Source organism: Coturnix japonica, chromosome 4 (assembly GCF_054131305.1).
Source record: "Coturnix japonica strain WE chromosome 4, WE-NBRP24, whole genome shotgun sequence".
Lineage (NCBI taxonomy): Eukaryota > Metazoa > Chordata > Aves > Galliformes > Phasianidae > Coturnix > Coturnix japonica.
In genome coordinates, this window is record NC_140666.1 from 54,809,329 (window position 1) to 54,836,009 (window position 26,681).

The 26,681-nt window shown below is 43.8% G+C and overlaps 3 protein-coding genes across 5 annotated transcripts; all 3 read right to left on the reverse strand.

Annotated features, from left to right (window-relative positions):
• Nucleotides 1–2,041: 2,041 nt before the first annotated feature.
• On the reverse strand, nt 2,042–4,158 carry LOC107313494 (sulfotransferase 1B1). Of its 2 annotated transcripts, none has more exons than XM_085545212.1 (8): nt 4,004–4,158; nt 3,451–3,716; nt 3,137–3,265; nt 2,957–3,054; nt 2,716–2,842; nt 2,544–2,638; nt 2,292–2,472; nt 2,042–2,218 (listed from the first exon to the last, which is right to left on the reverse strand). In XM_085545212.1, exons 2-8 carry the CDS (start codon nt 3,596–3,598, stop codon nt 2,106–2,108), a joined length of 891 nt encoding a protein of 296 aa, XP_085401338.1. In that variant the 5' UTR covers nt 3,599–3,716; nt 4,004–4,158; the 3' UTR covers nt 2,042–2,105. The 2 variants fall into 2 exon arrangements, with proteins under 2 accessions (XP_085401338.1, XP_015717300.1); XM_015861814.3 differs by having other exon boundaries at nt 3,451–3,599; nt 4,004–4,153.
• A 150-nt stretch (nt 4,159–4,308) lies between these two features.
• LOC107313495 (sulfotransferase 1B1) lies at nt 4,309–6,600 on the reverse strand. Of its 2 annotated transcripts, none has more exons than XM_085545210.1 (8): nt 6,511–6,600; nt 5,757–5,905; nt 5,505–5,633; nt 5,290–5,387; nt 5,051–5,177; nt 4,874–4,968; nt 4,622–4,802; nt 4,309–4,548 (listed from the first exon to the last, which is right to left on the reverse strand). In XM_085545210.1, the coding sequence occupies exons 2-8, from the start codon at nt 5,902–5,904 to the stop codon at nt 4,436–4,438; spliced, it is 891 nt and encodes a 296-aa protein (XP_085401336.1). In that variant the 5' UTR covers nt 5,905; nt 6,511–6,600; the 3' UTR covers nt 4,309–4,435. The 2 variants fall into 2 exon arrangements, with proteins under 2 accessions (XP_085401336.1, XP_085401337.1); XM_085545211.1 differs by having other exon boundaries at nt 6,479–6,564.
• Nucleotides 6,601–7,354: 754 nt separating this feature from the next.
• Nucleotides 7,355–8,983, reverse strand: LOC107313493 (sulfotransferase 1 family member D1-like). The gene is made up of 7 exons (XM_015861812.3): nt 8,813–8,983; nt 8,585–8,710; nt 8,407–8,504; nt 8,183–8,309; nt 7,992–8,086; nt 7,708–7,888; nt 7,355–7,593 (listed from the first exon to the last, which is right to left on the reverse strand). Exons 1-7 carry the CDS (start codon nt 8,955–8,957, stop codon nt 7,487–7,489), a joined length of 879 nt encoding a protein of 292 aa, XP_015717298.2. The 5' UTR covers nt 8,958–8,983; the 3' UTR covers nt 7,355–7,486.
• Nucleotides 8,984–26,681: the final 17,698 nt, after the last annotated feature.

The window sequence follows — 26,681 nt, forward strand, 5'->3', positions numbered from 1 at the left end:
CAAATGACAACATGTTTCCTATCTGTTATTTCAAGAAAGCGGTTTTGGGGCTAAACAGGAACTTGGAAGTCTTGAGTTGAAAAAGACAAGTGTTTCAGAGGGAGGGCAATGTGTGAGTGGAGAATACTGAGGTGTACAATATGGAGGTTGTTTTATCCCCAGGTGCAGGTTGAGATGGAAAGTTAGATGGAGGAACACATCCTTGGCCATAGTAGAACACTGATGCCCTTGCAATCCCCAAATGTAAGAGGGAAACTTCAGCAAAAGGTAATGAGCTGGCACCTGTGCCATAATGCCATTTCTCGGCCAGCTTGAGACTTTATCTCAGCACTGCAAGAGGACAAAAGTGTACCTGTGCTTACATTTATTTCCTTGTTCAGTTTCAGATTTTTTAATTCTCTCCACTGCTGCTCAGATACTGCAGGGTTGCTGCATGTAAATATACAGACCGTGGGTTGGCTCATGCTTGGGCCTTTCCAATCTGTGAGAGGAAAAAAAACCCAGGAAAATGAGAAAGGATCCAGGCCAAGCTTTGTGTACATTCAGTGCTGCACCCTGTTAGGAGAGACTGATGTCAGCCCTACTTCAGGACCATTATTTGCCACAGGGACCAATGGATTTCCAAATGAGAGGGTGTAGGTGTGGTGGGAGTCATCCAGCGCCTTCTGTTTCAAGGTTTTCCCTGAGCCAGGTCAGCTCAGAGGTGATTGATTTTTTTGCGCACGAAGTTTGGACTTATCAGGGAGTTGCCCCACAGAGCAATCAGGCAAAGACCAGGCTGTCACGGGTTCTGGCAATGGGTGTGCAGCAGCCATTGCTTCGAGCCATGCAGGAATTTACTCACATTTCATAATGCATTTATATGTTAGTAGCACCATGGATGAATGAAAAACAAATGAGACCCCTGCTAAATTTTGACCAAATTCACCAGCTGTACCTATCTTTGATGCCATACTTTATCTACCTGCAGGCCTTGTAGTTTAAGAGAGCAATCTGGAGGTAGAGCAGAGCCCATCTCTGTCCAGGGGGAATTACAAGAGGGATAATTTTTTTTTCTGTTGATGTGGGTTCAGTGTGCTATGTGAGAGGCAAGAGGAAGGGAGGAGGAGGGGGATGTTGCAAGGCCTGGCTTTGTGTTGACACAGGCATGCAAAGGGTTTGTAGAGGAAGGGAAGTGCCTGGAACAAATTAAAACCAAGTCATTTGCATGCGTGTAGGAGCAGTCTGGCAAAAGCAGTGCTGCTTTCTGGGATCAGAAATGAAAGGAAATTCCTGCAGCCAGTCGTCATGTCATAGAGCTGAGGGGCTAAGACAGGAACTGCTAGAAGCAATCCAGCATTCATACAGATTCCTTCAGCCCAGAAATACATAGCCAGGGGGCAATGGCCTAAGGAAAGTCCACAGACTGCCAGAGAATGTGGTGAGATGAATGTGAATGAAAGACTGGTAGTCGTGTTGGTGCAAGAAATAAGGGGCATAAGAACAAAACAAGCAGCACCCAGCAAAAACAGAAAATCATTTTTCAATGCCTTGGATCAGTTCACCTGCATCTGAGAAAGAAATAACACCTTCAGAGAGACTCCTTCAGAGAGATAGCAGCAGTGGATGTTCCAGGTCCCTGACAGTAAACGGGACTACAGCTCTCTCTTGGCAGTGGCAGGGATGCTTTTGGCCCAATCCCACTCACTATGTCTCTTTCCCATGGTCTAGCTGCTGGGGAAGGAGAGTAGTTGCTCTGCCCATCCCCGTCCCACTCCCTGTCAAAGTGTGACCTTAGTGTGGGCTTTTCTGGCACCTGCTGATGGATATTTGAGGATGGAGACAGTGGACATGGTACCACTGTGCACAGGATGGCAGCAGAAATGTGCACAGGAGACAGAAAACATTTTTGTTTCCCATGAGTTGAAAACACATCTCTGACTTACTTATTCCTCCCCCCAAAACGCTGTGTGTGCACACCTAGATGTGTGTCCTACTCGGTGATGCATAACACACTGATGCAGCTGCTATAAAATGAGTGTGAAATGATGCTGGGAAGACATTGGGAAGGCAGAAGTAAAACTCTTTTATTTTTGTAAAAGCAGAAATCTGAACGTGTGTGAGACTCAGATTTCTGTGCGGAAGTGCAGGTCGGTGCCTGCCATCTTCTGAGCATAGTACTGGTCAAAGCGTGCGCTCTGGGCCACGGTGAAGTGGTTCTTCCAGTCACCGGTGATGCCTGGGGGGATTGAGAAGGGTCTGAGTGGGGCCAGAGGGGATGAGGGGTTTGGGAGGCCACTGAGGCTGCTCACCTTTGCGCATGAAGGGAGAGATGCTGTGGTCCATGAGGTGGGAGGGCACAGTGCGGTAGTTGGTGCTGGGATTGTCCCGCATGGTCTCAAAAGATGTGTGGTGGGCAATGGCCTCCAGTGCCACCTCCGTCAGCTCCCGCCCCAGGAACTGGGCCACCTTGGCAATCTCCCGGCGGAGATCCTGAGGCAAATGCTGGTGCTCAGCCCCAGTACTGCCAGGCCTCAGTCCCACCATCAGCCCCGGCCCCTCACCTCCTTCATGTCCTCGTAGAAGAGGTAGAGGATGGGGTGCTCCCGCCGGCGCTCCCAGTAGCCCCGCACATGGTCGAACCAAGAGCCATAGGACACTGCGTGGGGAGAGTAACCATGAGGGTGCATGGTGGCACTCTCAGCAACTCCATATGCTCCCATGGGTTCCCCCCACCTTTGCCGGCCATGAAAACCTCCAGATACTGGTCCCATGTTCCTGGGTGAGGATGTAGCTTGTTCATCTGGTCAAAGTGGTAGTAGGAGACAGCCACGTCCTTGGCATTGCGACCCACGTAGATTATCTATGGAAGAGACTGGGGACAGCACCTGGTTCCCCAGCACCTGTTGGGATGCTCTCATCCCTCAGTGCTCCAAAAAACACATACAGTGCTGAGGAGACTGAGGTTGGGAGCTACCTTGCAGCCATTGTCCCAGAAGGATTTGGGCAGGATATGTGCAGGCAGGTGGCTCTTGACCACACGGGGTGAGGGCGTGGTAGCAAGCACGTCTGTTCCTAGGGACCACAAAGGACTTTCCTGTGTGCCTCTGAGAACAGCCCCTGGTGGAGTGCCCCCAGCTGAGCCCTTCCTCCCTACCTGCTGGCATCTCCCCAGGGGCAGCAAACTCCAGCATGGGTACCCGTTTATTGATGACATCCTTTTTGCACTTCTCAGGGTTGCCGCCTTGCAGGATCATGTCCACAATCTCACTGACCCAAGTGGTGCCTGGGGAAATTGGCCCATTGGGAAAGGTATTGATGAGACTCAGCACCACCAAAATCCCCAGGCTCTAAATGAGTACTGTGGGATGAAAGGAAATCCCACTTGCACCTTCCCAAGATAGCAGGTACTGGCCATGCTGCATGTTTGCCCCCAGGACCACAACATCTGGTGGGTTTTGGGCTGCTCACCAGACTTGGGGAAGGTGGCCACCACAATATCTTCAGGACGACTCTGGAAGTTGTCCACCCGCTCCCAGTTCGGGGCAAAGGCGCAGACTATGGGGATGCCATGGACCATGCTCCAGGGCTGGCGCAGGTATCTGTCTGCTGTGGACATCCTGATGGGGGCAGGGAAGACTCATGGGAGGCAGCTGCTTAGGGGAGCAGCCTAGGACCCTCTTGTCCTCCTGGCCAGTGAGTACCAGTCCACACGCACGGCTGGGGAGTTGCAGCCTCTAGAACAGGGAGTGGACCCCCAAGGGTGTCCCAGGTAGTAGAATCCCCTAGCACCACCCCTCTCCTCCCATCTCAGCCCTCGGGGAAGGAAGCAGGGAGACAAGGACTGGGAACATCCTGCAGCAGCTCCCATCCATGGAGGAGGTTTTAGGGTGCTGTATGCACCCCCGCAGAGCCCAAACCCCATGCCTTATCATGCCAGGGGCTGAGTCCTGCAGGACTTTGAGCAGCCCCACCCACTTGGTCCCATGAGGCACCCACAGTCAGAGTAGGCAGGAGTCCTCACCTGGCAGTGCGTGCTCTGCAAGAGGACGGTGACAGCGGAGGAGTGACAGGATGGTGATGCAGGGAGGGTGGCTCAGGGAAAGTAGCAGCAGAGGACAGGGAGCCTCGGGCCCAGTGAAAGCTCTGGAGTAGAGGGGAGGAGTACAGAGTGTGTGTGGGAGGAGATGTTTGCCAGCAATCTATATACCAAGAGGGAGGAGCAAGCACTGGGCATGTTTGGAGTTCATGGGGACTGAACTCCGTGGCCCCTATCTGGGTGTGTCAGGGACAGGGCAAGCGCAGTGATGCAGCAGCCAGCACACAGAGTGGGCTCAGCAAGGACACTTTATTTCTCTCCAGCAGCACCAAGAAAGAGCCCATGGTGTTGCTCAGGTGGTCCCGTGGGCATGGGTGGGTGATAAGGGGCTAAGGAATGAGGACAGGAGAAGGCACCTCAGATGTGTGTGCGGAAGTGCAGGTCAGTGCCTGCCATCTTCTGAGCATAGTACTGGTCAAAGCACGTGCTCTGGGCCACGGTGAAGTGGTTCTTCCAGTCACCGGTGATGCCTGGGGGGATTGAGAAGGGTCTGAACGGGTCCAGAGGGGATGAGGGGTTTGGAAGCCCACTGAGGCTGCTCACCTTTGCGCATGAAGGGAGAGATGCTGTGGTCCATGAGGTGGGAGGGCACAACGCTATAGTTGGTGCTGGGATTGTCCCGCATGGCCTCAAAGGATGTGTGGTGGGCAATGGCCTCCAGTGCCACCTCCGTCAGCTCCCGCCCCAGGAACTGGGCCACCTTGGCAATCTCCCGGCGGAGATCCTGAGGCAAATGCTGGTGCTCAGCCCCAGTACTGCCAGGCCTCAGTCCCACCATCAGCCCCGGCCCCTCACCTCCTTCATGTCCTCATAGAAGAGGTAGAGGATGGGGTGCTCCTGCCGGCGCTCCCAGTAGCCCCGCACATGGTCAAACCAAGAGCCATAGGCCACTGCGTGGGGAGAGTGGCCATGGATGTCACCACATGGCGGCACTCTCAGCATTTCCATGTGCTCCCATGGTTCCCCCCACACCTTTGCCAGCCATGAAAGCCTCCAGATACTGGTCCCATGTTCCTGGGTGAGGGTGTAGCTTGTTCATCAGGTCAAAGTGGTAGTAGGAGACAGCCACGTCCTTGGCATTGCGGCCCACATAGATCATCTGCAGAAGGACTGGTGTTGGTGGCACATGGGGATTTGCAAGGTGCTAGTAGGGCTGATCACACCCTTAGTTTGCAGGGTCCCTCCTGTTATATCCCCTCCAACTCTGTTACCTTGCAGTTTTTGTCCCAGAAGGATTTGGGTAAGATGTCAGCTGGGATATGAGTCTTGATGATACGAGGGGATGGCATGTCCTTCAGCTGCTCTGTGCCTACAAAAAGCACTCCCACTACTAGCAGCTACACCTGAAAACCACAACCTGCCCCCACTCTTTCTGGCCAACGTGGCCCCTCCAACCTGGGGGTAACCTCTGCCCAAAGCCCACTACCTGCTGGCATCTGCCCAGGGGCAGCAAACTCCAGCATGGGCACCCGGTTGATGATGGCATCCCGCTTGCACTTCTTGGGGTCACCACCTTGAAGGACCATGTCCACGATCTCGCTGATCCAGGTTGTGCCTGGGATGGAAGGGACAGGGGTCTGGCTGGTGCTGTTCCCACCTGAGCCCATCACAGGCACCCCAAATTGTGTACCCTGACTCTTCCAATGCATGGCCCCTCTCCTGTGCCAATGCTGCTTACCAGACTTGGGGAAGGTGGCCACCACGATGTCATCAGGACGGCTCTGGAAGTTATCCACTCTCTCCCAGTTCTGAGCAAAGGCATTAACCATGGGGATGGAATGCACAGTGCTCCAGGGCTGGCGCAGATAGGCATCCACTGTGCCCATCCTGATGGGAACAAGGGACACAGGATAGCAGTGGGGTCATCATGGGGCCACCTAGTCCCTATTCAGACCCTGAAATTCCTGCTGAGCTCACCCATCCTGGCCATGGGAGGAAACTCTGACTTGTGTGTGGGTGTCCTGGGAAGTGGCCCCTGCCTCCTGCGAGGTATATTGGGACCCTCTGAATTTTGGGGCCAGGGTGGGGAAAAAGAGGGTGCCAAGAGGGGAAAAAGCCTGGGTCCTGCCTGCCACCAGCTTTTGGGGCAGCAGAAGAGTTTTGAGAAAAGTGAATGCCGTCCCTTGGGCAAAGAGCAGGTCCTGAAGGACAGCTTGTCCTCTTCCTGGTGTTGGTGTGGGAGGCGTGACACACCGATGCATCTGGCAAACTGAAGACCTGCATCTGTCTCTACACTTCTTGTGCAATTGTGGAGATTCCCAAACCCATTTATTGGGGCCTGCACCCCCTCACAAAGCTGGCCTTGCAAGGATTGAGCAGCAAGTAGCTTGCCAATACCCCACAGCTGTCAGGGAAACCAGACCTCCCCCCTCCTGAGCTGCTCCTGTCTTGAGGCTTAGCGTTTCAGAGGCTGGATGGGGGCTGCTCATTACCTGCTGCTGTGTGATGCGAGGAGCAGGGCTTGCTCTGCCAGCAGACACAAGGGCTTTATTTTCCTTTCTGCGCATAGAAGATGGAGGCACGGGGAGGTCCTTGGGAAGGGGGACGTCACTGGGGGAGGGAAAGGGCGTGCAGAGTCTGGAGCCAGCAGTGGGGCAAGGAGCGAGCCCAGTGCCTACGATGAGCAGTGCCAAGCTCAGCATCCAATCCTAAGTGGAGCTGGGGGAGGGGTGTCATTTTCATGGGGCTCACTGCTTAGATACGGGGTTTAGGCTTGTGTCCAGAAGGCGGGTCCGAAGTGTGCATGATTGCAAAAGAGCAGTGCCTGCAGCAACCGGACCACTGCTGGGAAAAGGATTTAAGGGAGATGTGCAGAGCTGGGAGGGAGGTTGCATGTCTTTTTGGCAAAGTCAGAAGCTGGAGATACGCAGAGATTCACTATTTTGGAAACTCATTAAACCAAAGCTGGAAATGGCATAGATGAGAGATCTGGGGCTCCAGAGCAAATCCTTGATGCCAGTGGGATGGAGACCAGGTTACCCCAGCGATGCCTGAGCAGAAGCACTGCACCTGTGGGTGAGCAGGGATGATCCCATGTGACTGTGCCAGTAAGCGGGTGCTAGAGTCTGAGCATGAGGTGTTTCCTCTTGCCTTTGTCCTGCAAACCTGGGGCTGTTGCAATGGCAATGGATATTTCTGCCCTGCCACTGCTGCAATTTGCAGCAATTCAGAGGCATAAACAAACCTTGGCAAAGAGGCACTGTGGGGCATCGGGCACCTCCTGTCTGCTTTGGGTTTTTTCCACTCACAGAGCAGTTATTAAACCTCTTGGCAACACTCAGTCTATTGCAATTTATTACAGGAATAAAAATGATTGGTAGTTTGCCCCAGTCTGGCACTGCTGCAGCAGGAATCCAGCACCTGCTCCTCACTGGAGTCAGAGCCCTCAGGATGTGGCACCCCTCATGCCTACATCTGGAAGCAGAGATCTGAGCCTGCCATCTGCTGCTGGTAGTGCTGGTCAAAGCGCTCATTCTGGGCCACGGTGAAGTGATTTACCCAGTCGCCGGAGATGCCTGAGGGGGTAGAAAAGCACATGAAGCAAAACCTGCCCCCCCAGATATCTGCATCCACAGATGAGGGCTGCAGTACAGCCTGGGGATCCCTCCTCACCAGACACCAAAACCCACCTTTCCGCATGAATGGAGAGAGGTTGTGGTCCATCAGTACAGCGGACATTGTCTCATAGTTGGCGGAGGGGTTCTTCTTCATCTCCTGGAAGGAGGTGTGGTGGAGGATCCTTGCCACTGTCTCCTCCGACACCTCCTTGCCCAGGAACTTCAGGATCTTTTGAACCTCTCGCTGTGGATTCTGAGGAGCAGCAGGAGTGGGGATGCTGGCTGCTGGCACTCCCTCAAGAATTGCTTGGGGCAGTAGGGGTGAGCTCCAGACCCTCCCTCCAGACTACTCTCACCTTCTTCATATCCTCATAGAAGAGGTAGAGAAGCCACTTCTCGTGCCTCTTCTCCCACCAGCCCTTCACATGTTCATACCAGGACCCATAGGCCACTGCAGAATGTGGGTAAATTTAGCTGAAAAATAGCACAGCAAAGGATGCCTGCCCCACTGGGATTTATCAGGGGAGTCTGGGAGTTCAGCCCCTACCTTTCCCATCCATGAATGCCTGCAGGAACTCACTCATTGTGCCAGGATCAGGGTGGATCTTGGCCATCTGATAGAAGAAGTAGTAGGAGACTACAACATCCTTGGCGTTGCGAGCCATATAGATCACCTGAAAGAAGCTGAGGATGTGACTGGAGGGGCAAGAGTGGTGTCCCCTCACTTCTGCCCCTCAGGGAGAAAGACTGGGAGCTGCTTCATGGCATTACCTTGCAGTCCTTCTCCCGGAAGGAGGCTGGGAGGAGGTGGATTGGCAGGTGGGTCTTCACCAGCCGTGGGGATGGGGTTTTCTCCAGCTGTTCAACACCTGCAGGATGGAGGCTCAGTGCCCTGACCCCACACTCACCCCAGTGCTGCTTCTTCCCTGCACAGCCCTCAGATGCTCACCACTCGGTACTCCAGGTATATTCATCTCCAGGAAGGGCACCCGGTTATAGATAGCATCCCGACGACACTTCTCCAAATTGCCATCATGGTAGATCGCATCCAGGATCTCGCTCAGCCATGTTGTGCCTGCAGCCCACAGGCAGCATTACAGGGGCATCATTGAAGGGGCTGCGAACTACCCAGCTGTGCCCCATCCTTCTCCTCCCCATCTGCCCTGGAACCACTTACCTGACTTGGGGTAGGTAGCGATGACCAGGTCATCATGCCGGGCTTGGAAGGCGTTCACCTGTGGCCAACCTTTCACAAAGGTTTTGTAGAGTGGGATATCGTGAAGGCGGTCCAGATCCTGCCTGATTATCTCATCATTCCCCATGCTGGCAGCTGGTACCCACTCACTGTGCCTATGCCTGTGCCTGTGCCCGTACCCAAGGGAAGGCAAAGTCCATCCCACATCACGCGTAGCCCTGCAGGGCGGTGACAGCATCCTCGCCCAGTCCCACTTGGCCGGTTTCCATCGAGCTACGGTTGTGTCGGTCAAGGAATTGTGGTTGTGTCGGAATGAGGCGCGCTCAAGCAGGACAAGGAGATGTTCCACCTGCCCCTACAGCAGCCCTATGGCACAGCCTCGCTGCTGGACCGTTTCTCTTGCGTGCCAGCGGAATAGTGAACTCGTATCCCCACCGTGCAGTGTAACAGCGACCGAGAGCGAACCTCCCCCTCGCACCGCCCTGCAGCGTGCGACAGGCGGCCGTGTGCGCTGCGCCGCGCCCGACAGAGGGCGCTGTGGTAGCGGATGCCGGCGCCTGTGACGGCTCCCGGCCTCGTGAAGTATGTGATATAATAGGGGAATTATGGACATTATTTTACAGCTGAAAAGCCAACTGCATCTCACGTAGCAAGCAGTTTAAGGAATAGCATCTCACTGATTCCAGACATTCTTTATGTTCAGGTCGGTTGGTATCAAATGGCTAATAAAATATTTATTCTAACCATTAGAATCAAAATATTGCAATTAAGATGTGAGGTACTGTTAGCCAGCAAAATAAAGCACAATTTAACATACAGTAGTGAGATAAAATGACAAACTCTTACACCATTTATCTCGATTCCTCCCTGCAGTGAGGATTTTATGGCTATTTTAAGATGTCCAACCTCTCCCCTAATTATGCAGATAGTATAAAAGTTCTTCTCCTGGCATGGATATCTTTCTGATCAGAGATAGACAATAAAGACCGATCTTCAGAAATAAATAGGCACTTTCTACTGAAGCCATTGCAAATGAAACCCCTGAAGTAGAACCGATGAAAGACAGGTGCTCAGATACAGTTTTGTTTTGAAGGAGAAGAAGGCAGAGCCATCTCCTCGTATGGCTGGGTTATGTAGTGGCACATGGAGCAGCTAAAGAAGGAATGACATGTCTCTAATGTGATTCCTACAACTAAAGGAACAGAGGAGTGTCTTGATCCACCTGGTTGAGTTACTTTAGCACAGGTGTTATTCCTTAAACAGCTGCTTTGAGGGAAACTTAGGCAATAGTTACTAAAGAAAAAGAGTAAAATTAGATCAAGAGAGAAAGACAGACTTGTCACCACTCCTTGGATCTAGCATTGTACTGAGCTGAGGTCTCGGATCCATGGACAGCAGGTCAACAAAAGCAAATTGTACATGTTCATCTGTATATAATTTTATGGGAACCATTAAATCACAGCCTGAAACAGTGATTGAGCACCTGGTGAAGGGCTGTAGCCAGCTCTGGGAGCACAGGTATGAGGAATCACCTGTGCAAGCCTAACCACATTTAAGGGCTGGCCAACATAATGGCAAAGGTTTCAGTTGGAGATTGTGTTCTGTGGAGTGCATGGCAGGCTTTGCTCTTCAGAGAGAGGTGAGTGATTATTTATTTGGTTGTGACCTTTACTTTTTATGGATACATTAAAGCTGGCTTTAAATGGTTATATTTGGTGTTGCCGTTCTCTACAGTAGTTTGGTTGAATGCTGTCCTTTGGGAAGCAGTTTCCTTATGTCTGTGCCGTTAGGGACTCTAGAACCTGCAGGAGTTCTCAGCAAAGGTCTCTAATAGTCATGATAAATGTTCTAGGAATGAAACAAGTGCATTCAGAGCTCTGGCTTTAGTGTGACTTTATGCCTGTTGAGACCCTGAAGAACCTAGGGCAGCCTGAGGGAGGTAATTGTGGCTGTGGATGTAGATGTGGCTGTGGCTGATAATGATGTTTCTTTGTTTTCGTTATTTACAATAATATAGGCAAATTAATAGAATGATTTTGTTGTTGCTTTTTCTAAAATTTCTGGAAGGGATCTCTGTATTATCTAGCCTGTTATATATAATGCTAGCCTTCCTGTTTCTCTCTTACTGATGCATCAAGCCTGATAGGTGGTGTGTCCAGTGTATTAATTTCAGTCATCATGTGAATGCATCTGGGGACAGAAATCCTATTTCCCTGGATAGTCGGTTTAAGCAGTTAATCAGAGTTAAATTTTTGCTATTTTCTGTTTAAGTTTGTTTTCATTTGACTTCAGCCATTGCCCTTGCCTTGTTTTTTTAGTTAAACAGCATTTATCTTGTATCTCTTATTTTTGTTGAAGATATCAACTTCCTAGTCTTTTTTAAAGTAGGTTAGCCTACTTTAAAATCATACTCTAAACTGTATTCTCCTTTTCTTGTATCATTTTGATGCCTATTGCTGTACCTTTCCTCACACTGTAAGTGTAATGAACAAACTGGCATGAGATTTGGTTGTAGCATTGCAGGATTGATCTTGTTAGTGTTACACTAAGTAATAACATCCATTTACTTCCATTCAGTCGTTTCCCATTCACAGATCTAAAGATAAAATTCAACCTGTTAGCCAGAGCCAGACAATGGAAGGAGAGTGTTTTCTTCTTTCTGACTCTTTTTTCCTTCATTATTCTGAAGGATGCAGTGTCCGATCTATAAATAATATCTGCATTTTCTACTCTTGGATATAATTCTGAATTTGGCAGTGGACAAATACATTTTTAACAATCCAAGCTTGCCAAACAGAACTGCAATTTCATATTTCTTTTCTAATTGTTGATTAATAATGTTGAATACTGGTAACCTTAGTACTGATGCCAGAAAAACCATATCAGATGCAGCTGTACAGAATGATGATTTCCAGTGGTTGTGTGTAAGTAAACTGGTTTCTGAGCTACTCTGCATGTACTTTACTCATATTTAACAAACCATTTTTTAGTTACAATTGAAAATATCTGAACTGATTTCTATTAAATGTATAATGTGATTCAAACAAGGCCAAATATAAAATGAGAACTTTCTTATACTATTCCATGTTACTTGCATTTTTTTTTTGTTGAGTCAGATATAAGCTCCTAGTTTCTCTGCATTTGTTTTTCCAATTGAACCAATTGCCTCAGTGGCAGAGTAGTAGCTCTCATAGTCTCTTAGAGTGCTTCCAGTATTGAAACATTTATGCAAAATTATCATTATGAAGCAGATGTTATCCTCAAGTTTCTGTGAGGTCAGTATTCTGTAGAATGACTTCAGGCATCTTGACTTATGTTGCTCGTTTTTACTGATGACTTTTGAGAGTCTTTTTAATCAGAGAATGCTTTGGCAAACACTTTCTTCTGTGTTCAGGGAACATTTGGATGTTGTGTTGAGGGACATGGTTTAGTGGGAGCTATTGGTGATAGGTGAACGGTTGGCCTGGATGATCTTTTAGGTCTTTTCCAACCTTGGTGATTCTATGATTCTGTATGTAGATGTCAATACTGGCATCTCAGAGCATTTCAATATTAAATGCTTATGTTGGCTTCATTGGGTATTCATTTGAAGAGAATATGAAATTTTCACTGCATTAGTAACAGGACTTTATAGATATGTCTTAGCACTTCTTGGTGAACTTCAACTGGAAGAAAACCTTTTGATTCTGAAGTAGTCATTTCTATGGATTATCCTTTAGTATGAGTCTGGAAGTGGGATGGTTTTAAAATAACTGGAAATCCTGTTTACTTCTGGGTATTTGAAATTTTTATCAGAATGTCAAAAGAAAAATGTTGCTGAAACTGATTCAGCAGGTGATGATGTGATGGTCATCAGTAATAGGTTGCAGAAATTGATTTAGTCATATTTTATTTTGTGATACCTTATGTCCCATGCTGGTTGCAATCAGACTATAGACATTGAGTTTGATTCTTTAAGGGGCAAACATGGCTCTCAATTTCAATAAGTTCCTATATGTTTTCATGATGCTATACTAAAAACAGTGGGTACATTTAAAAACAAATATATAGTGTTTGATTACATAAGCATTTGTCTTCCTAGTGTTCTGTTAGTTGTGGAGAGCTGTTAATAGGCAATGGGATCCTATAACTTATCAACATGACCTAATGCAGGGAAAAAAACTCCAGAATGCATGAACATTTTATGGACTTTATTTGGAAATCCAGTTATTGCTTTGTATTGGTGGGGGGAAAAATAAAATGCAAGCCCTTTCCAACTATGCTTTGCAGAGATCTGGAATGTGATTTCCCAGGGCAACTTCTAGTTGTATTTCTCTGTTGGTGCTTTTGTTTTAAATTACCCATTCAGTCATTACCTTCTACAGATTTTTATAGTAAATGGGATAGTTACAAATGGTTTAATTTTATATTTAAGTATTCAATAAAGCCCTCCAGCTGGCCAGGCTCCTCTTGTGTAAACATGCTGACACTTTTGTTTAGGAGATGGATCAGCATGTGCAAGTCCATGGCCAATGAAATCTCCATTATCTCTGTTTGACAGAGAATGCTTTGAAAGGCTGTATGTTTTTAATGAGTAAAAAAAGAAAAAGGAAAGACCATCTTTCCCCTTTATACACAACAAAAGGGGCATATTTATTGACTCATTAATAATAAATATCAGTCAAATGTGTTGACAGTTGGCAGTCTCAACTGTTCTATCACCTATGGGGAGCATTAAATATAGAATAAACAGCACAGCACAAACTGAGGGGCCATTTTTTTCTGTCAGAATAGTGGGTGGGTCTCTGAAGATAATTTATTAACAGTGAAACTCAAGTCACAGAACTTCAGAGGAAATTCCAGGCCATAACTCATAACTTCATAGCTTTCTATTCTTGATTATTCCCTCCTCCTCAATCTTCGAATTATTCTTCATACAAAAAAGTAAACTGTCTTCCTTTTTATTCCCCTCTCTTTTGAGCATTCTTCTAGGCTTGTTGTTGATCCCATATTTTTCCTTACTTTTCTTGCCATGTTTTTTAACAGCTCTTTTCCTTCCCTTCCCTTTTTGTATTGGCATGTGCTAAATTCCTACTGTTTCTCCTTTACTTAGTGTTTGATTTTTCCTATTTCTTATTCTGTTTTTTTCATTAGAGCTCCCCTTTCTTGCACATCAGGATGGCTCTTTGAATACTCAGCTTATTAACATGTCCTATTAAATATTTTTCTGTGCTCTTCTCCATTGTCTGCTACTTTGTATTTTACCAAATTTCTTTTAAAGTGAGTAGAGGAATAAAAATCTTGGCTTTGATATATATATATATATATACACACACATACACATACACATGTATGTGTGTATATATATGTATATATATCAAATATATACATATATATGATGGTACAGGAAGCAGAGTGGGCTGGGGGACAGGCTCTTTAGCAGGGCCTGCTGGACCAGGGGAAATGCTTTGAAAGTGAAAGAAGATTTAGGCTGGATATGAGGAAGAAGCTTTTTTACTATAAGAGTTGTGAGGCACTGGAATGTGTTGCTTGGGTGAGGCTGTGTGGGGCTCTGGGCAACATGATGTAGCTGTATGTGTCCCTGTTCCTTGTAAGGGTTTTGGACTAGATGACCCTCAAGGGTCCCTTCCAACTCATTAGAATCATAGAATCTTATATGGATATTTGTGAACAAAAGGGACTATTTCACAAACTTTGTCATTTGGAATCATTTATAATAATAAGGCGTATTGCTGTGCTATTTGTATGACCCTTCCTTTGCCACCCTCTACTCCATACCATTTCCATTTGTTATGTCTTATCTTCCAGTCTGATTCAATAGACCAAGAACCTGCTGTGTTTGGTGTGGAGCAATTCAGCTTCCTGTAGTTCAAGGGAAGCGGGTGCACTTAAAACAAAGAATAATAATCCCATTGCCCTGATGTGTAGTACATTATATTAACCTGAATTATTCCTATCACTCCTTGACACATATAGTATCCAATACAGGAACCGTGACCTATGTCCAGATTATAAACACTATTCTTAATACTTAAAAAATTCTTTCCTAGTAATGTTCCTTATAAGTCAACATCCTTAATTCTCATTTTGTCAGACTGTTTTTTTTTGTTTTTTTTTTTTTTTTAAATACAGCTGTCAAGGAAGGAGCACTGCAAAATATGGTTATTGTGTAGGTAAAAGGAAGATCTTACCGTGAATGTGTTAGTAGGGAAATGTAGAGGTTATGTATTTATTTTCAAAGATGTATGTAATCTCTTGTGGCCCTGCTGGGATATCAGATCTTGTTCTTTATGCATACAGGAAGGCTGATCAGGTCTGAATTTAAATTATATAAATAAACCTATTTCAATATAAATAATGGGCTTACATATTTTTGCTTGGGTTGGAAATACATTCTTAAGTTGACCACAGAGAGAGCTATTGATTTTTGCATACTGATAGTAATAGATATTTAATAACCCTGAAAAGCAAGTTTATACTGAATTAGAAGTGATCATGCTTTTTGGTTCCTCAGTGTTTAAAAATAAACTGGAACAAGATAGTCTTCAGAGGAAGTGTGAATAGTAAATTTACTAAATAAGTAATAAACCTGTGCAAGCATGGACAGGTGTGGAAGGTTGAGGTTTAAGATTCTGTACTGTGACTAGTTTTAATGCACTGCCAGCTGGACAGAGATAAACAGTGAATTACAATTTTCAGTAATGCAATTTCTAGTAATACATTTATTAGATCCATCAATTTTTACACTGAGAAGTTTCCTTAGCCTTCTAAAAACTTACTGAGGGGAAAAAAAAGATATAACTTCTCTGAACAGCAGCAATAAACAGCCTGTTTTATATGCTATGCCAAAGACTGCAGGAAAATCTATCCTGCAGTTGACCCTATGATGTCAGCAGCCTTCCATATGTTAGGGGGTACTCAGCTCTAAAACGTATTTGATCTCATGCCAGGCCTGCTGATTGCTGAATGTCAAAGAAAACAAGAAAAACTGAGCACATAATACAAAGCTGTGCAGAGGAGGGTCTGTTACTGATAGAGTTCAAAAAGAATATTTTGGATGCGAGTCAAGAAAAAGTTGCAGTTGTTTGGAGAAGCGTGCAAGGTGGAAGAAAACCCTCTGTTGTGGTCTCTTATGTTTAAGGGACCACCAAAACCTTCTTCATTTTGTTACTCTACTTGTGAAGAGCTTCCAGGTGAGCTGGTCTGTCAAAAGCTGTCAGCAGGTAAATTGAAGATGGCCACACAACAGTGCCACTCTGGAAGTGGTGCTTCCTATTATATGCTGTTGGCCTGTGATGTCACAGATTGATGCTTGTATTATGGCAGCTGACCTTCCTGTCAGCATCCCATTACATTTTGTTGCTATGCCACATGTAGCAGTAGAGAAGCATTCTGACAAAGTGGTTTCCGATGTGGGAGTATGTATGGAGCAAAGGTGTGTCATCAGATTCCTCCATGTGGAAAAAATGGCACTCACTGATGGTTGTGGAATGTTTCTGGAGACCAAACAGTGGATGTGAACATAGTGAGGCAGTGGATGGTGCATTTTTGCAGTGATGGCAATGAAAGGCAAGCTGTGTTCTAGATGGCCATGCAAAGCTGTCACACCACAAAATGAAGAGCATATTGATCTCCTCATCCATGCCAATCAGCTAACAGGGTTGACTGTTGAAAAATAGTGTCTTGTGGCTGAGAATTTTCTCTGCCAAGTAGTGTTATTGTGCTCTTTCTATATGTTGTAGTTTCCATGGAAATAACTAGGAGGCATTACTTTTGGAGTGACTTGTGTACAGTGAATGATACTACGTTTCCCTTCATAGTTCAGAAATATCAGATAGGTTGTATCTGGAGTATTGTTTGCTGTGGAAACACAGTGATCTGCTAATCAGTAAGAGACAAACTGACATACCAGTTCTGTGAGGGATCCTGAACAAGCAGCTGAAAAGCAACTATTTAAAAATCAGCAATCCTGTTTCAGGTTGAGATAAATCAAGAGACTCAAAGACATTGTATTTATCAGGTTTTATAACTCATTGAATTGCAAAAGCGGTGAAAATTTTTTTTTTAATGGCTTTGATAGAGAAATGCCTTCTAATAAGAAAAACATAGAGGTGAGTATCTTTCATACAAAAGAAAGGTAAGAAAGGAAAGTCAAGAACTGTCTTTTTGTTGGACCTGAATTAAGTGTGAGTGGTAACCATTGGTTGATTTTTATTTTTTTTTAAAAGATAAATCCTCATGCAGCTATGGAAATAATTATAAAAGTATGCATTTACCACGTTTTCAATGGAAGTTGCTATCTTTGTGTATATATTGTTATCATGCATTAATACTGTATCTTAAAACACTCTTGTCTATGGGTCTGGAGTGTCTCTGACTGTGACACAGAGAGCCTGTTGTCGTATTCTCCTTCATTGTGACAGCACAGCTGGTTTGTCTCTGCCACTGCCTCCCCCACTGCATATTCCAGTGCTCAATGTTTCTGCTTTCCCATTTCTCACCTTAGCCTTGTTCCCTTGCTCTTCTAGCAGTCATGCTCATTATTTCTCTCAGTAGACTGAGTAACAAGCTTGCCTTTTTAACACAAGTGACTTCAGTGGAAGCTGATGTTTCCTCATTAAGGTAAAAAGAAAAATGATCTTGGAAACCAAATCTTTTCAAGGATTGTTCTGTGACATGTGACTGTCTCTTTGTGGGTCTGCTGTCATGCAGCATCTTCCTTTGGTCTGATCTCCTTTAATAAAGCATTTGTTGATCCTGTATATCAGTCTGTATCATGATACAGGAGAACACAAGGAAGACAGTGGGGTGCTGGTTTTGTTCAGCTTGTGAGGCAGCAATGTCTGCAGGTCCATGCTGCTCTCACATACACACGGTGTGAGCCACAGCACTTCCAGTAAACTGCTGGAAGAACTAATGTACAGCCACAGTGTGAGGTGTGATTCATTTAATATTAAATAAACCTTAGTATGTTTTAATGTGTAAATAGTGAGAATCGTTTGCCCCAGGGCTGTAATTACTTGACTGCCAAAGCAAATTTAAAAGACACAAAATGCAATAGTAGTGAGAATACAGTGCTTTAAATTGACTTGCTACAGAAGTTTAGACTAAGGTAATAGGAAAATTGAGTGATGCTTTTTTGTGGCTTTATCTTGTTACTGTCCTCTTAAGGAAGAGAAAGCTTGAATCACATGGCACTGCTACTCATTTGTGTCTGATGCCCACTCTTTATTTTTATTCCATACTGTTTTTGTACCTCATGGAGCAAGACTGTTGTACATGAGGATCATGTTTTTAATATGAAAATCACATTAAATTGGCAGAGGGATTATATCACAATATGATGTTGGACTGGACTTCAGACTCGTACCTTTTAACTTGTACTTTGAAAGATAAAGCTATTTAGCTTTCTTGTTGGGTGTCAAGAAAGGGCTATCCTTGATAGTACAAACTTGGCTGAACTTATGATAAGAATAAAAATCTGGTTCTACTTCATTAGTGTTCTGTGTTTTGCTGTGAGAACTAAAAGCAGCATGCAATACTAACAAATATTGATGAAATATAGCTCTTTCATACAAGGTTAAAATAATTTAAAGCATGAATATTTTTTAGAACACCACAGTTTTGTGAGGGCATCAGGTAACTCTGCCATTTCATCTTAAAACGTAAAGAGAAGCCCAGTTCCCAGGCAGGATTTCTTCCAACAAGTTTGAAGTAAAAATAATTCTGGTAAAATTATCATCTTTCTGTATGTCCTGAGTATTTCCATCTAATTTTTTTGGTAACTTTAATTAATAATGAGGTGTGTAAGTCTGTACCTCTGGCTGTTTTCTAACTGTTGGATCCTTGAGGTGTTACGGAAATTGTGCTATGGGTTTGCAGGTTGGTCTTGGAATTGTTTTTTCATAATCAAGTCTCAGCTAGTAAACTAGTAAATGCTCCTGCCTCCTTCCCCTTTTGTTAACTGTTTAATTCTGAAAATTCTGTAGATTTTTTTCTTCACTGCTTGTGTGCAAAATGACTCATTTGTGTTGTACTTTGACTTTCTAATTAAGTGACTCAGTTGCAGTTTAGTATGGATTATTAGATTGTTTTTTCTCTTGACAAAAGTCTTTTTAATGCTGTTAGACTGCTCTTGTTTTCTTTTGTTGAGCTAGTGCTTAAAGCTACGTCATTCATAGGGCCTAGATATTCAGATTATGCTGTTTCTGTGGAAAGGAATGCATATACTGTATGTCTGTGTTTTCTTATACTGAAGTTAGTGGCAATGCCAAGCAGGGTAGTTTAGAGAATACTCTGTTATTTAATAACAGTATATTATGTTGAGCTGCTGCTTTGAGCCCACGTTTTTACCATGTAAACTCTATTGTAATAATGGCAATTAGTTTTGTTATGGTATAATAACAATTCAAGGTACTTTGTAATGGTTTGTGATAGAAGCTCTCCATGTGTTGGGGAAATCTATGAAGTGTGCTGAGTAAATGGTATCTGATTCTTCTTTGATTATACTTTGAGTGAAAATCTGGCCAACACATGAAATGCAGCTTTTTCTTGCTTACTTTAGCTAAAGAAAAAAGTGATTAGAATGACACTGCAGATGGCTACTTTCCTCTGTAGTTTTGCTAACCTCAAGAATGGTTGCACAGAGTCACACCCATGTAAGACAACTGTTATCTCTGCTTCATGTGTTGTTATTTTAAAGGCTTTTCTTGGTCTCATATCATCCCTGTGCTGCATTCACTTTTGCTATTTTTAACTTTCTTTGGTTTTTCTAGTCCTCACTTTGTAATGTGATACTTTTAATGTGTAGTTCTAGGAATGTGATTTCTTTGTTGAAGTGTCTCCTGGTGCAAGAGTCTGTCCTTGAGAAGTGATACTTTTATTGTTTTTTTTTTTTTTTTCCCCCCCCAGTATGTTCAAGTATCTTGTTTATCCTTGACAACCTTTCCAGATAGTGTAAACAGGCTATCCAGCATCTTCTTGAGCTGCGAAAATGACTTGCTATTGCTTCTTTCAGCAACCACTTCAACTTCCTTGACAATATTATGTGAACACTTCCTCTTGCCTTTTTACCTCTCTTTTTTTATCTGCTCTCTCCTTTGGTTTTTTAAAGGTGTTTTTTTTTTTGTTTTTTTTTTTTTCCCCCTGCTTTTTATCTAGGGAAAAAGCCATCTACAAAAGTGTTTTTGAAGCGTTTGTGCTTTCTTTGGCATGCTTCTTTTCTTTAACACAGTACCTCATAGTAGGTCTGTAGGCTGCTTCTTCTGGAACCCAGCTGTAATGCATTATTTAAATGCATGAAATACCTCATTGGGGAAAAAAAGACAAGGACTTTGTCATCATGATATCTTCTTGTGATGGACTTAGGTCCAATAATATTGGAAATATGCTCTGTGGTTTGATATGAAATTGCTGACTGGGTATTACAAATAATTTCTTCTCAGAAAGCAATGTTGGGCAATGACATAGGTTGTCCATGGAGGTAAGGGGGTCACTGTCCCTGGAGGTGTTCAAGAACCATGAAGATGTGGTACTTAAGGACCCAGTGGACAATATCAGTGGTAGGCGGAGAGTTGGACTGGGTCATCTTAGAGATCTATTCCAACCTTAATGATTCTATGATTTTACTGCTTTAATACTTCATATTCATATAATACTTCATATGAGCCAGCAGTGTGCCTTTGTAGCCAAAAAAACCAATGGCATACTGGGGTGTATTAAAAAGAGCGTGTCCAGCAGGTCGAAGGAGGTGATCCTCCCCCTCTACTCTGCCCTGGTGAGGCCTCATCTGGAATATTGTGTCCAGTTCTGGGCTCCCCAGTACAAAAAAGACAGGGATCTCTTGGAAAGAGTCCAGCGGAGGGCCACTAAGATGGTGAAGGGCCTGGAGCATCTCCCCTATGAGGAGAGACTAAATGAACTGGGTCTGTTTAGCCTTGAGAAAAGAAGGCTGAGAGGGGACTTGATCCAGGTTTATAAATACCTGAGGTGTGGGAGCCATAGTGGTGAGTCTGGTCTCTTTTCAGTAGTGCGTGGGGACAGGACTAGGGGTAATGGGATGAAAGTACAGCATAGGAAGTTCCGCACAAATGTGCGGAAGGACTTCTTTACAGTGAGGGTGACGGAGCACTGGAACAGGCTGCCCAGGGAGGTGGTGGAGTCTCCTTCTCTGGAGATATTTAAGACCCGCCTGGACGCCTTCCTGTGTGACATGGTGTAGGGAGCCTGCTTTGGCAGGGGGTAGGACTCGATGATCTCTAGAGGTCCCTTCCAACCCCTACAATTCTGTGATTCTGTGATATTTCATTTTTTTTGTATGCTCTTTCTTAGTAGTTGCCAGGAGGGGCATTTTTTAAAATCTACTATTTGCCCAGTCTCCAACTAGGTTATGGAAACCTAGTTTTCATTTTCACATCAGTTTCTCAGTGCATTGAGAAAGTAGATCTAGTTATTCTTGCACTATGCGAGTGCGGATCCTTCTGATTTCCTGTGGTGTTTTCTAATATACTTTACAAGAATCCTTTGGACTGCCTTTCAGCTAGTAATGAAACCTAAAAGGAGATGCAATTTTACCAGGCTTTCCACTCACAGGATTTTGAGAATAACAAGGTTATTTTGTAGCATGCTTAGCTTCATTGTCTGAATCCCCACTCCTTATTCAAGAGTACATTATAAAATACACTTTTTTTTCCAATTACGAAATAATTTCTTAAATTATCGATCCAAGTTATTGCACTGAGAGATAATAGCTCCTCTACTTTATTGTGTTCCCACAAAAGATTGTGGCAGATAATCTAATGGAATAATGGCAGTCACAGCTGTTACTATTGTTTGTTTAATTGAACTTAAGAGTATTGCAGTTTCAGAGTTCTATCTACCAGTTGAGGGATAGGAAAAAAACATGTTTTTAAGACTTAGGCAATTTGCTTATCTAGTTAGAAAGCACAAAAAGATATGGAATAAGAGGAGGCTGTCTGACACTAGCCTTTGCTGTAACAAATGTTCTCTGTAGTATGGAGGGCTTGGTTGACGTGGTACAGAAATCCCTTCTGTGCCCAAATCTTGCATGCAGCTATAAACCCATGAGTTGATTTGTTTTCATTTGAAGTTTGTATCTGTGCAACTAAAAAGAACAAATAAATTATTTAAGCGTGCTAATGCAGCATGATTTTCTCTTTAGTGGGATTACATGGGTAGATGAGAGGCAGCAAATGTCACACGCACCTTAATAAAGCTTTTGACACCTACTCAGATGATATTCTGTTAAGCAAATGAGTAGAGGACAGTGTAGATTAAGTTACTACCATGTGAATACATAATTTTCTGTTAAGTCATGCTCAGTGTAAGTACTGAGGGTTTCTGTGTTTACTGTTGCTCATACTTCTGTGGTAGAACTGGAAGGAGTCAAAGCCATAGGGATCTGAACAGCATAGCTGGCTCATTCCCTTCTGCCTATCACTTCTCCAACCCTTTGCTTTTCCTTGTTTCTTCTTTCTCTTTTGCTTTCTTCTGCTGTATTTTTTTTTCTTTGTTTAACTGAACTGCTTCCCATTCCTTCTCACTTCAAAGCTCCATTTTTTTAAAAATATATGTGAAGAAGATTGGCTGTAAGAAATGCTCTCAGAAAATAAATATAAAATTAAGTAGTCAGATAGTTCTAAAGCCATTGTGAACTTACAGAGGTTCTTTTTGTGTGTGTGTGTGTGTGTGTGAGCTGCTAATACACAGCAAAGCAGATGAGGAAAGGCTGGAACAGGACTCCAGTGTATCCAGTATTTAGAGGTGACTTTGACATCTTTCCTAAATTGGTTGACTTAGTGTGAATCTGTCTTTTGGAAACACACAGAAAATTTCTGGACTGTATTCTTTAAGTGGGGAAGATCTGTGGTATGGTACCAATTGCATTTCACACTTGTAGTCCTCCCCCCGAAGTTGGACATGTGATTTGTATTGCTGTGCATCTTGAAATAGCTATGCTGGATGCATGCAATCAAATGGAAATCCTGAAATGCAGCCTTTGCTGTTAAGAATTTATAAGACGAACACCTTCTATATTTGGAATCTAGCCTCCTGTTTTTCCTTCTTGAAGAGGTCAGGCTTTAGAACATATGTGCAGTGAAGTTTCTGATATTCACAGGAGTACTTACAGATGCTTGCATTGAAGTATGAGCAGTACTAATTCTGTTCATACTAACAGCTAGATTATGTCAAAAGTCGCATCCTGTGGTTTGGAAGGGGAAGAAATACACAGAAGTACTTCAGAATCCTGTTTTCTCCCTTGCCTGAGACAACTGGATGGGCAGCAGCTGTAGATGAATCCCACCTTCTCAAGGTTCCTTAGCACTCAGTATCATATTAAATGCTACACAGCACCTGCTTGAATTCCCTTTTTTTCTTCTGTGGCTGACATGAAGAGTGTGTGGATGTATGCTCATATTTCAGTATTCTGACAGGCTGTGAAAGTTTTATCTGATTTAAATCTTGCTAAAGCATTTGGTCCAAAGGGAGCTAGACTGTCAGTTCAGAAATAGAAGTGGAAGTTCAATAAGTAGCAGGGAAAAATCTTATGCAAAAATAAACATTTTTAACATAAGAATCAAATCTCATTATTTGCTGTAGTTGAAATAATATCTGGAAGTTTTGTGATTTTTTTTTTTTTTGGAGTAAAGTTGGCTAGTTTTTGCTGTTGGAAAAGGCATTTAATATAAGAGATTGAGATGATAGATGGTGTATGAGGAAACTTTGGCTAAAACATTATCAGTTCTCTTCACTTCATACACAAGTCATCCTGCTGAGGAATGGTTGTGTTGCATGGCTTCAAAAACACTACTTTATTTATTTTTACCACTTAAGTAGAAACCAGAAGAGACGAATACAGATACACAAGACCTACTGTCCTCATGTCTAATGTGGCAGATTGTATGGTCATGGAGTTCTGGCTACTACATAATGTGGCATCACAGGCTATGTCTGTTAGATCCTGCTGGGAGAAGTCAACAAGCTGGTGTCCAGATGAGCCTCAGGGTAGCAAGCATGGCCTTCTCTGAGAAAAATGCTGTGTTTTCTTTTCTCCTTTTCCAAGAATATTATTGCCTTTTTCTGTGAGGAACTTGATTGAGAAAGAAGAGGACTCTGACTCTGAGCTTCTAAAGAACTAAATGTAAGCTTATGTCCCATGGTAGTTTTAAAGCAAATATTCTGTTTTACATTGCAAGATAGTTGATTACTAGTTGTGTTGCAGCTAGACTCTGCAAACTTTGGCTCTGCTTTGGCCTAGAGTCATGACATCCAGTTCGTTGCAGTGTGGAGTATGTGAAACATTCAGCCATATTAAATCTATAGCCTCTAAGGAACAACCTTTCCATATCTGACATTAATGAGGTGCACCTGCACAATGTTTGACTATTAAACAGATCTGTGTTGTTAAATTTATCAGAGCTATCTGAATCTAGCAATATGCCATAACTAAGACAATAAAAAAGGAACAGCTTGTTTATTAGGAATGCAAGATTTTCAGTGTTTTGGCTTTCATTCTTTGCAACATCTGTTGTACAGCACTGGGTTTGAATAGTGTCTACTTATCTATGTTACACATTCATTGAAACAATAATGCAAATTACGTTTCCTCTCAGTTATTGTCACTGGGGAAAGCAGAAGGCACATAACCTCGATTGTTATTGAGGAAAGGTAAGTTGTCCACTTTCTACATTTTGTTTAAAGGTAATTTATTATCATTTTTAAAATTTAATCGTGAAACACAGAGTTGTTTGGCTAATGATGTGTACATGTGAGAAATAAATGGGTCAAAGTTTAAATTTAAAAACAGAAGAATGCAAGAGTTGGAGCCAGCTGGTATCTACAACTTCACCTGCTTTCTGTTAGAGTGAATTTCTGTTCTAATACCTGGCTTCATACTTTTTATGTGGAGCAATTCTAGTCTGGGCCTTGCAACGACCAGCTACGTGTTTCCAAGTTTTGGAAACTGAGAGCTGGATTGGGACACCTCAGTAGTGCAGGTAAAGTTTAGTCTTGTGGTGCTGTAGTTCTGACAGAAGTGGTGGAAAGCAGCTGAGTGAAAGGAGCTGGGATTAATGGGAGTAGGAGAAGATGAGGAAGGTTTAAGTGGGAGCAGAGACTGAGTGAACACATGCTAAGAAATGGTCCGTGTGTGTCCAGGATGAATCCAGACTGGTAAAGAATTCACAGAAAGAGCAAAGAAGCTGAAGCTGCTTTAAGGTCTTGTGGAAATCTGTGTAACTGGACATACTCTCTCCTGCCTTCATGTAATCTGACCTGAAAGTGTGCAGCCTTGCCTCCATGCTCTTTTTTGGGGGGTTCCATACTGGTGTTCTGTCTTAATCCAAAACTCCATGATACGCTTTTCTTTGTTCTTCCTCCCTGACTGTGAATCTTCTGTGAAGTGCTGTGTGCCTGTGAGGATGAGGGGAGGCCAGTGAGCCACAGTTAATTCTACTACTCTGGGATGAAGAAAAAGGAATGGAAAAGAGATCAGTTGTTGTTACTGCTGGGAGAGGCAGACACTTTCTGCAGCAATGTCTTCATTCCTTCATATCAGAGAAGTCTCTTCATTAATATTTGATGCTTTTTGTGCATTTTGGACCAATTAAACTGCACAAAATGAATAAGCAGTACAGATAACTGATCCCATACAGTAGTGGTGTTCTCTTCTCTGTTTTTTACTACTTGAACTGTCTATGTGGAAGACAATCATCTTCAAACAGAAATGAAGCAGCTGATTGTGAAAGCAAGTAAGGGTAGGAAGTGCAGTCAGAGAACCTATGTTTGTACTTAGTTTACGCTCAAGTTGTAATGATAGGCCTATAACCATGCATATTGGGCTAAATGTCACTTATAAGTACCTTTCTGAGATTGTCTTTAACTTTATAGTCTCATTCTTTCCTCTTTGTCTCTATTGTTCCATTTGTGTTAAACAGAGTTGCTTGTTGACAGATGTTCACTGTGTTTTTATGTGAGATAGAAGACAGTGAAATGTCTGTAACAGAAAAGATATCCCAAAGAGCATGTGAACTCAGCAAGGAGTGTTTATGTTCAGGCAGTAGAGATGCAAATGAGAGCTCTGCTCCAGGAACTATCTGCAGTCTCTGGAACACTCTGGGAGCTGTGGATGTATGTCACAGCCTCTCTTTCCTGATAATGCTATCTACAGGATACATAACAGAAAATTAAATGTTAGATGAAATTACGTTACAGCACTTCTGGAAAAGAGTGCTTTTATCAAGCATATGAGAGAGTAATTTGGTCAAGATCTGTGAACCCTCATGATGAGGGATTATTTTCAGTAACCATCTGAACGGCAAAATGTTTGGATTTTGAAGGATGTGGATGAACAGAGCCCAAAACATTAAGCTACAGACCAAATTTTGACGGCTGTTCACCAAAACAATGCGAGTCACTATTCATGGAGATAATTTTTGAGTGTGTTCCTTAGAACTGGGGAAGAGCTCTTTTAAGCCATGGTCCTTGAACTCCTAGTCCGGAAAAGCAGGTAGTAGCCCTCTGTGTATCCCTAACATTTTCTCATGCTGCAGGTTCACAGTTTGCTAATGTTCCTGCTTGAGATCCACATAGCTTAGAGTTTCATGGGGAATTTCAGTAGGCAATAGGTAGCTGTGATTCTAAGCATCTTCTCAGCTGAAAAACAGCCAGGTCAGTCATTTTGCTTTAGGTAGCCTGCTGAAAATGTACTGGTAGTGTTTCTTCACATTATTATTACTAGGTTATAATGGCATTAATTGAATTAATATTCATTTGTACTACAGCTCTTTCTGTCTGTTGAATTCAAAGAGAATTAAAGCATATTCCCCAGGTC

Coding starts and splice junctions, on each gene's coding strand:
- LOC107313494 (XM_085545212.1), bottom strand. CDS start 3,598: ATGTCCACAGCAGACAGATACCTGCGCCAGCCCTGGAGCATGGTCCAT. Junction 3,055..3,136: donor CCCTGGGGAGATGCCAGCAG/GTAGGGAGGAAG, acceptor TGTGGTCCCTAG/GAACAGACGTGCTTGCTACC. Junction 2,639..2,715: donor GGTTTTCATGGCCGGCAAAG/GTGGGGGGAACC, acceptor CTCCCCACGCAG/TGTCCTATGGCTCTTGGTTC.
- LOC107313493 (XM_015861812.3), bottom strand. CDS start 8,957: ATGGGGAATGATGAGATAATCAGGCAGGATCTGGACCGCCTTCACGAT. Junction 8,711..8,812: donor CGCTACCTACCCCAAGTCAG/GTAAGTGGTTCC, acceptor TGTGGGCTGCAG/GCACAACATGGCTGAGCGAG. Junction 8,310..8,406: donor TCCGGGAGAAGGACTGCAAG/GTAATGCCATGA, acceptor AGCTTCTTTCAG/GTGATCTATATGGCTCGCAA.
- LOC107313495 (XM_085545211.1), bottom strand. CDS start 6,507: ATGAGCAGCCCCCATCCAGCCTCTGAAAC. Junction 5,178..5,289: donor TCTGGGACAAAAACTGCAAG/GTAACAGAGTTG, acceptor GTCCTTCTGCAG/ATGATCTATGTGGGCCGCAA. Junction 4,549..4,621: donor CTCTCCCTTCATGCGCAAAG/GTGAGCAGCCTC, acceptor CAATCCCCCCAG/GCATCACCGGTGACTGGAAG.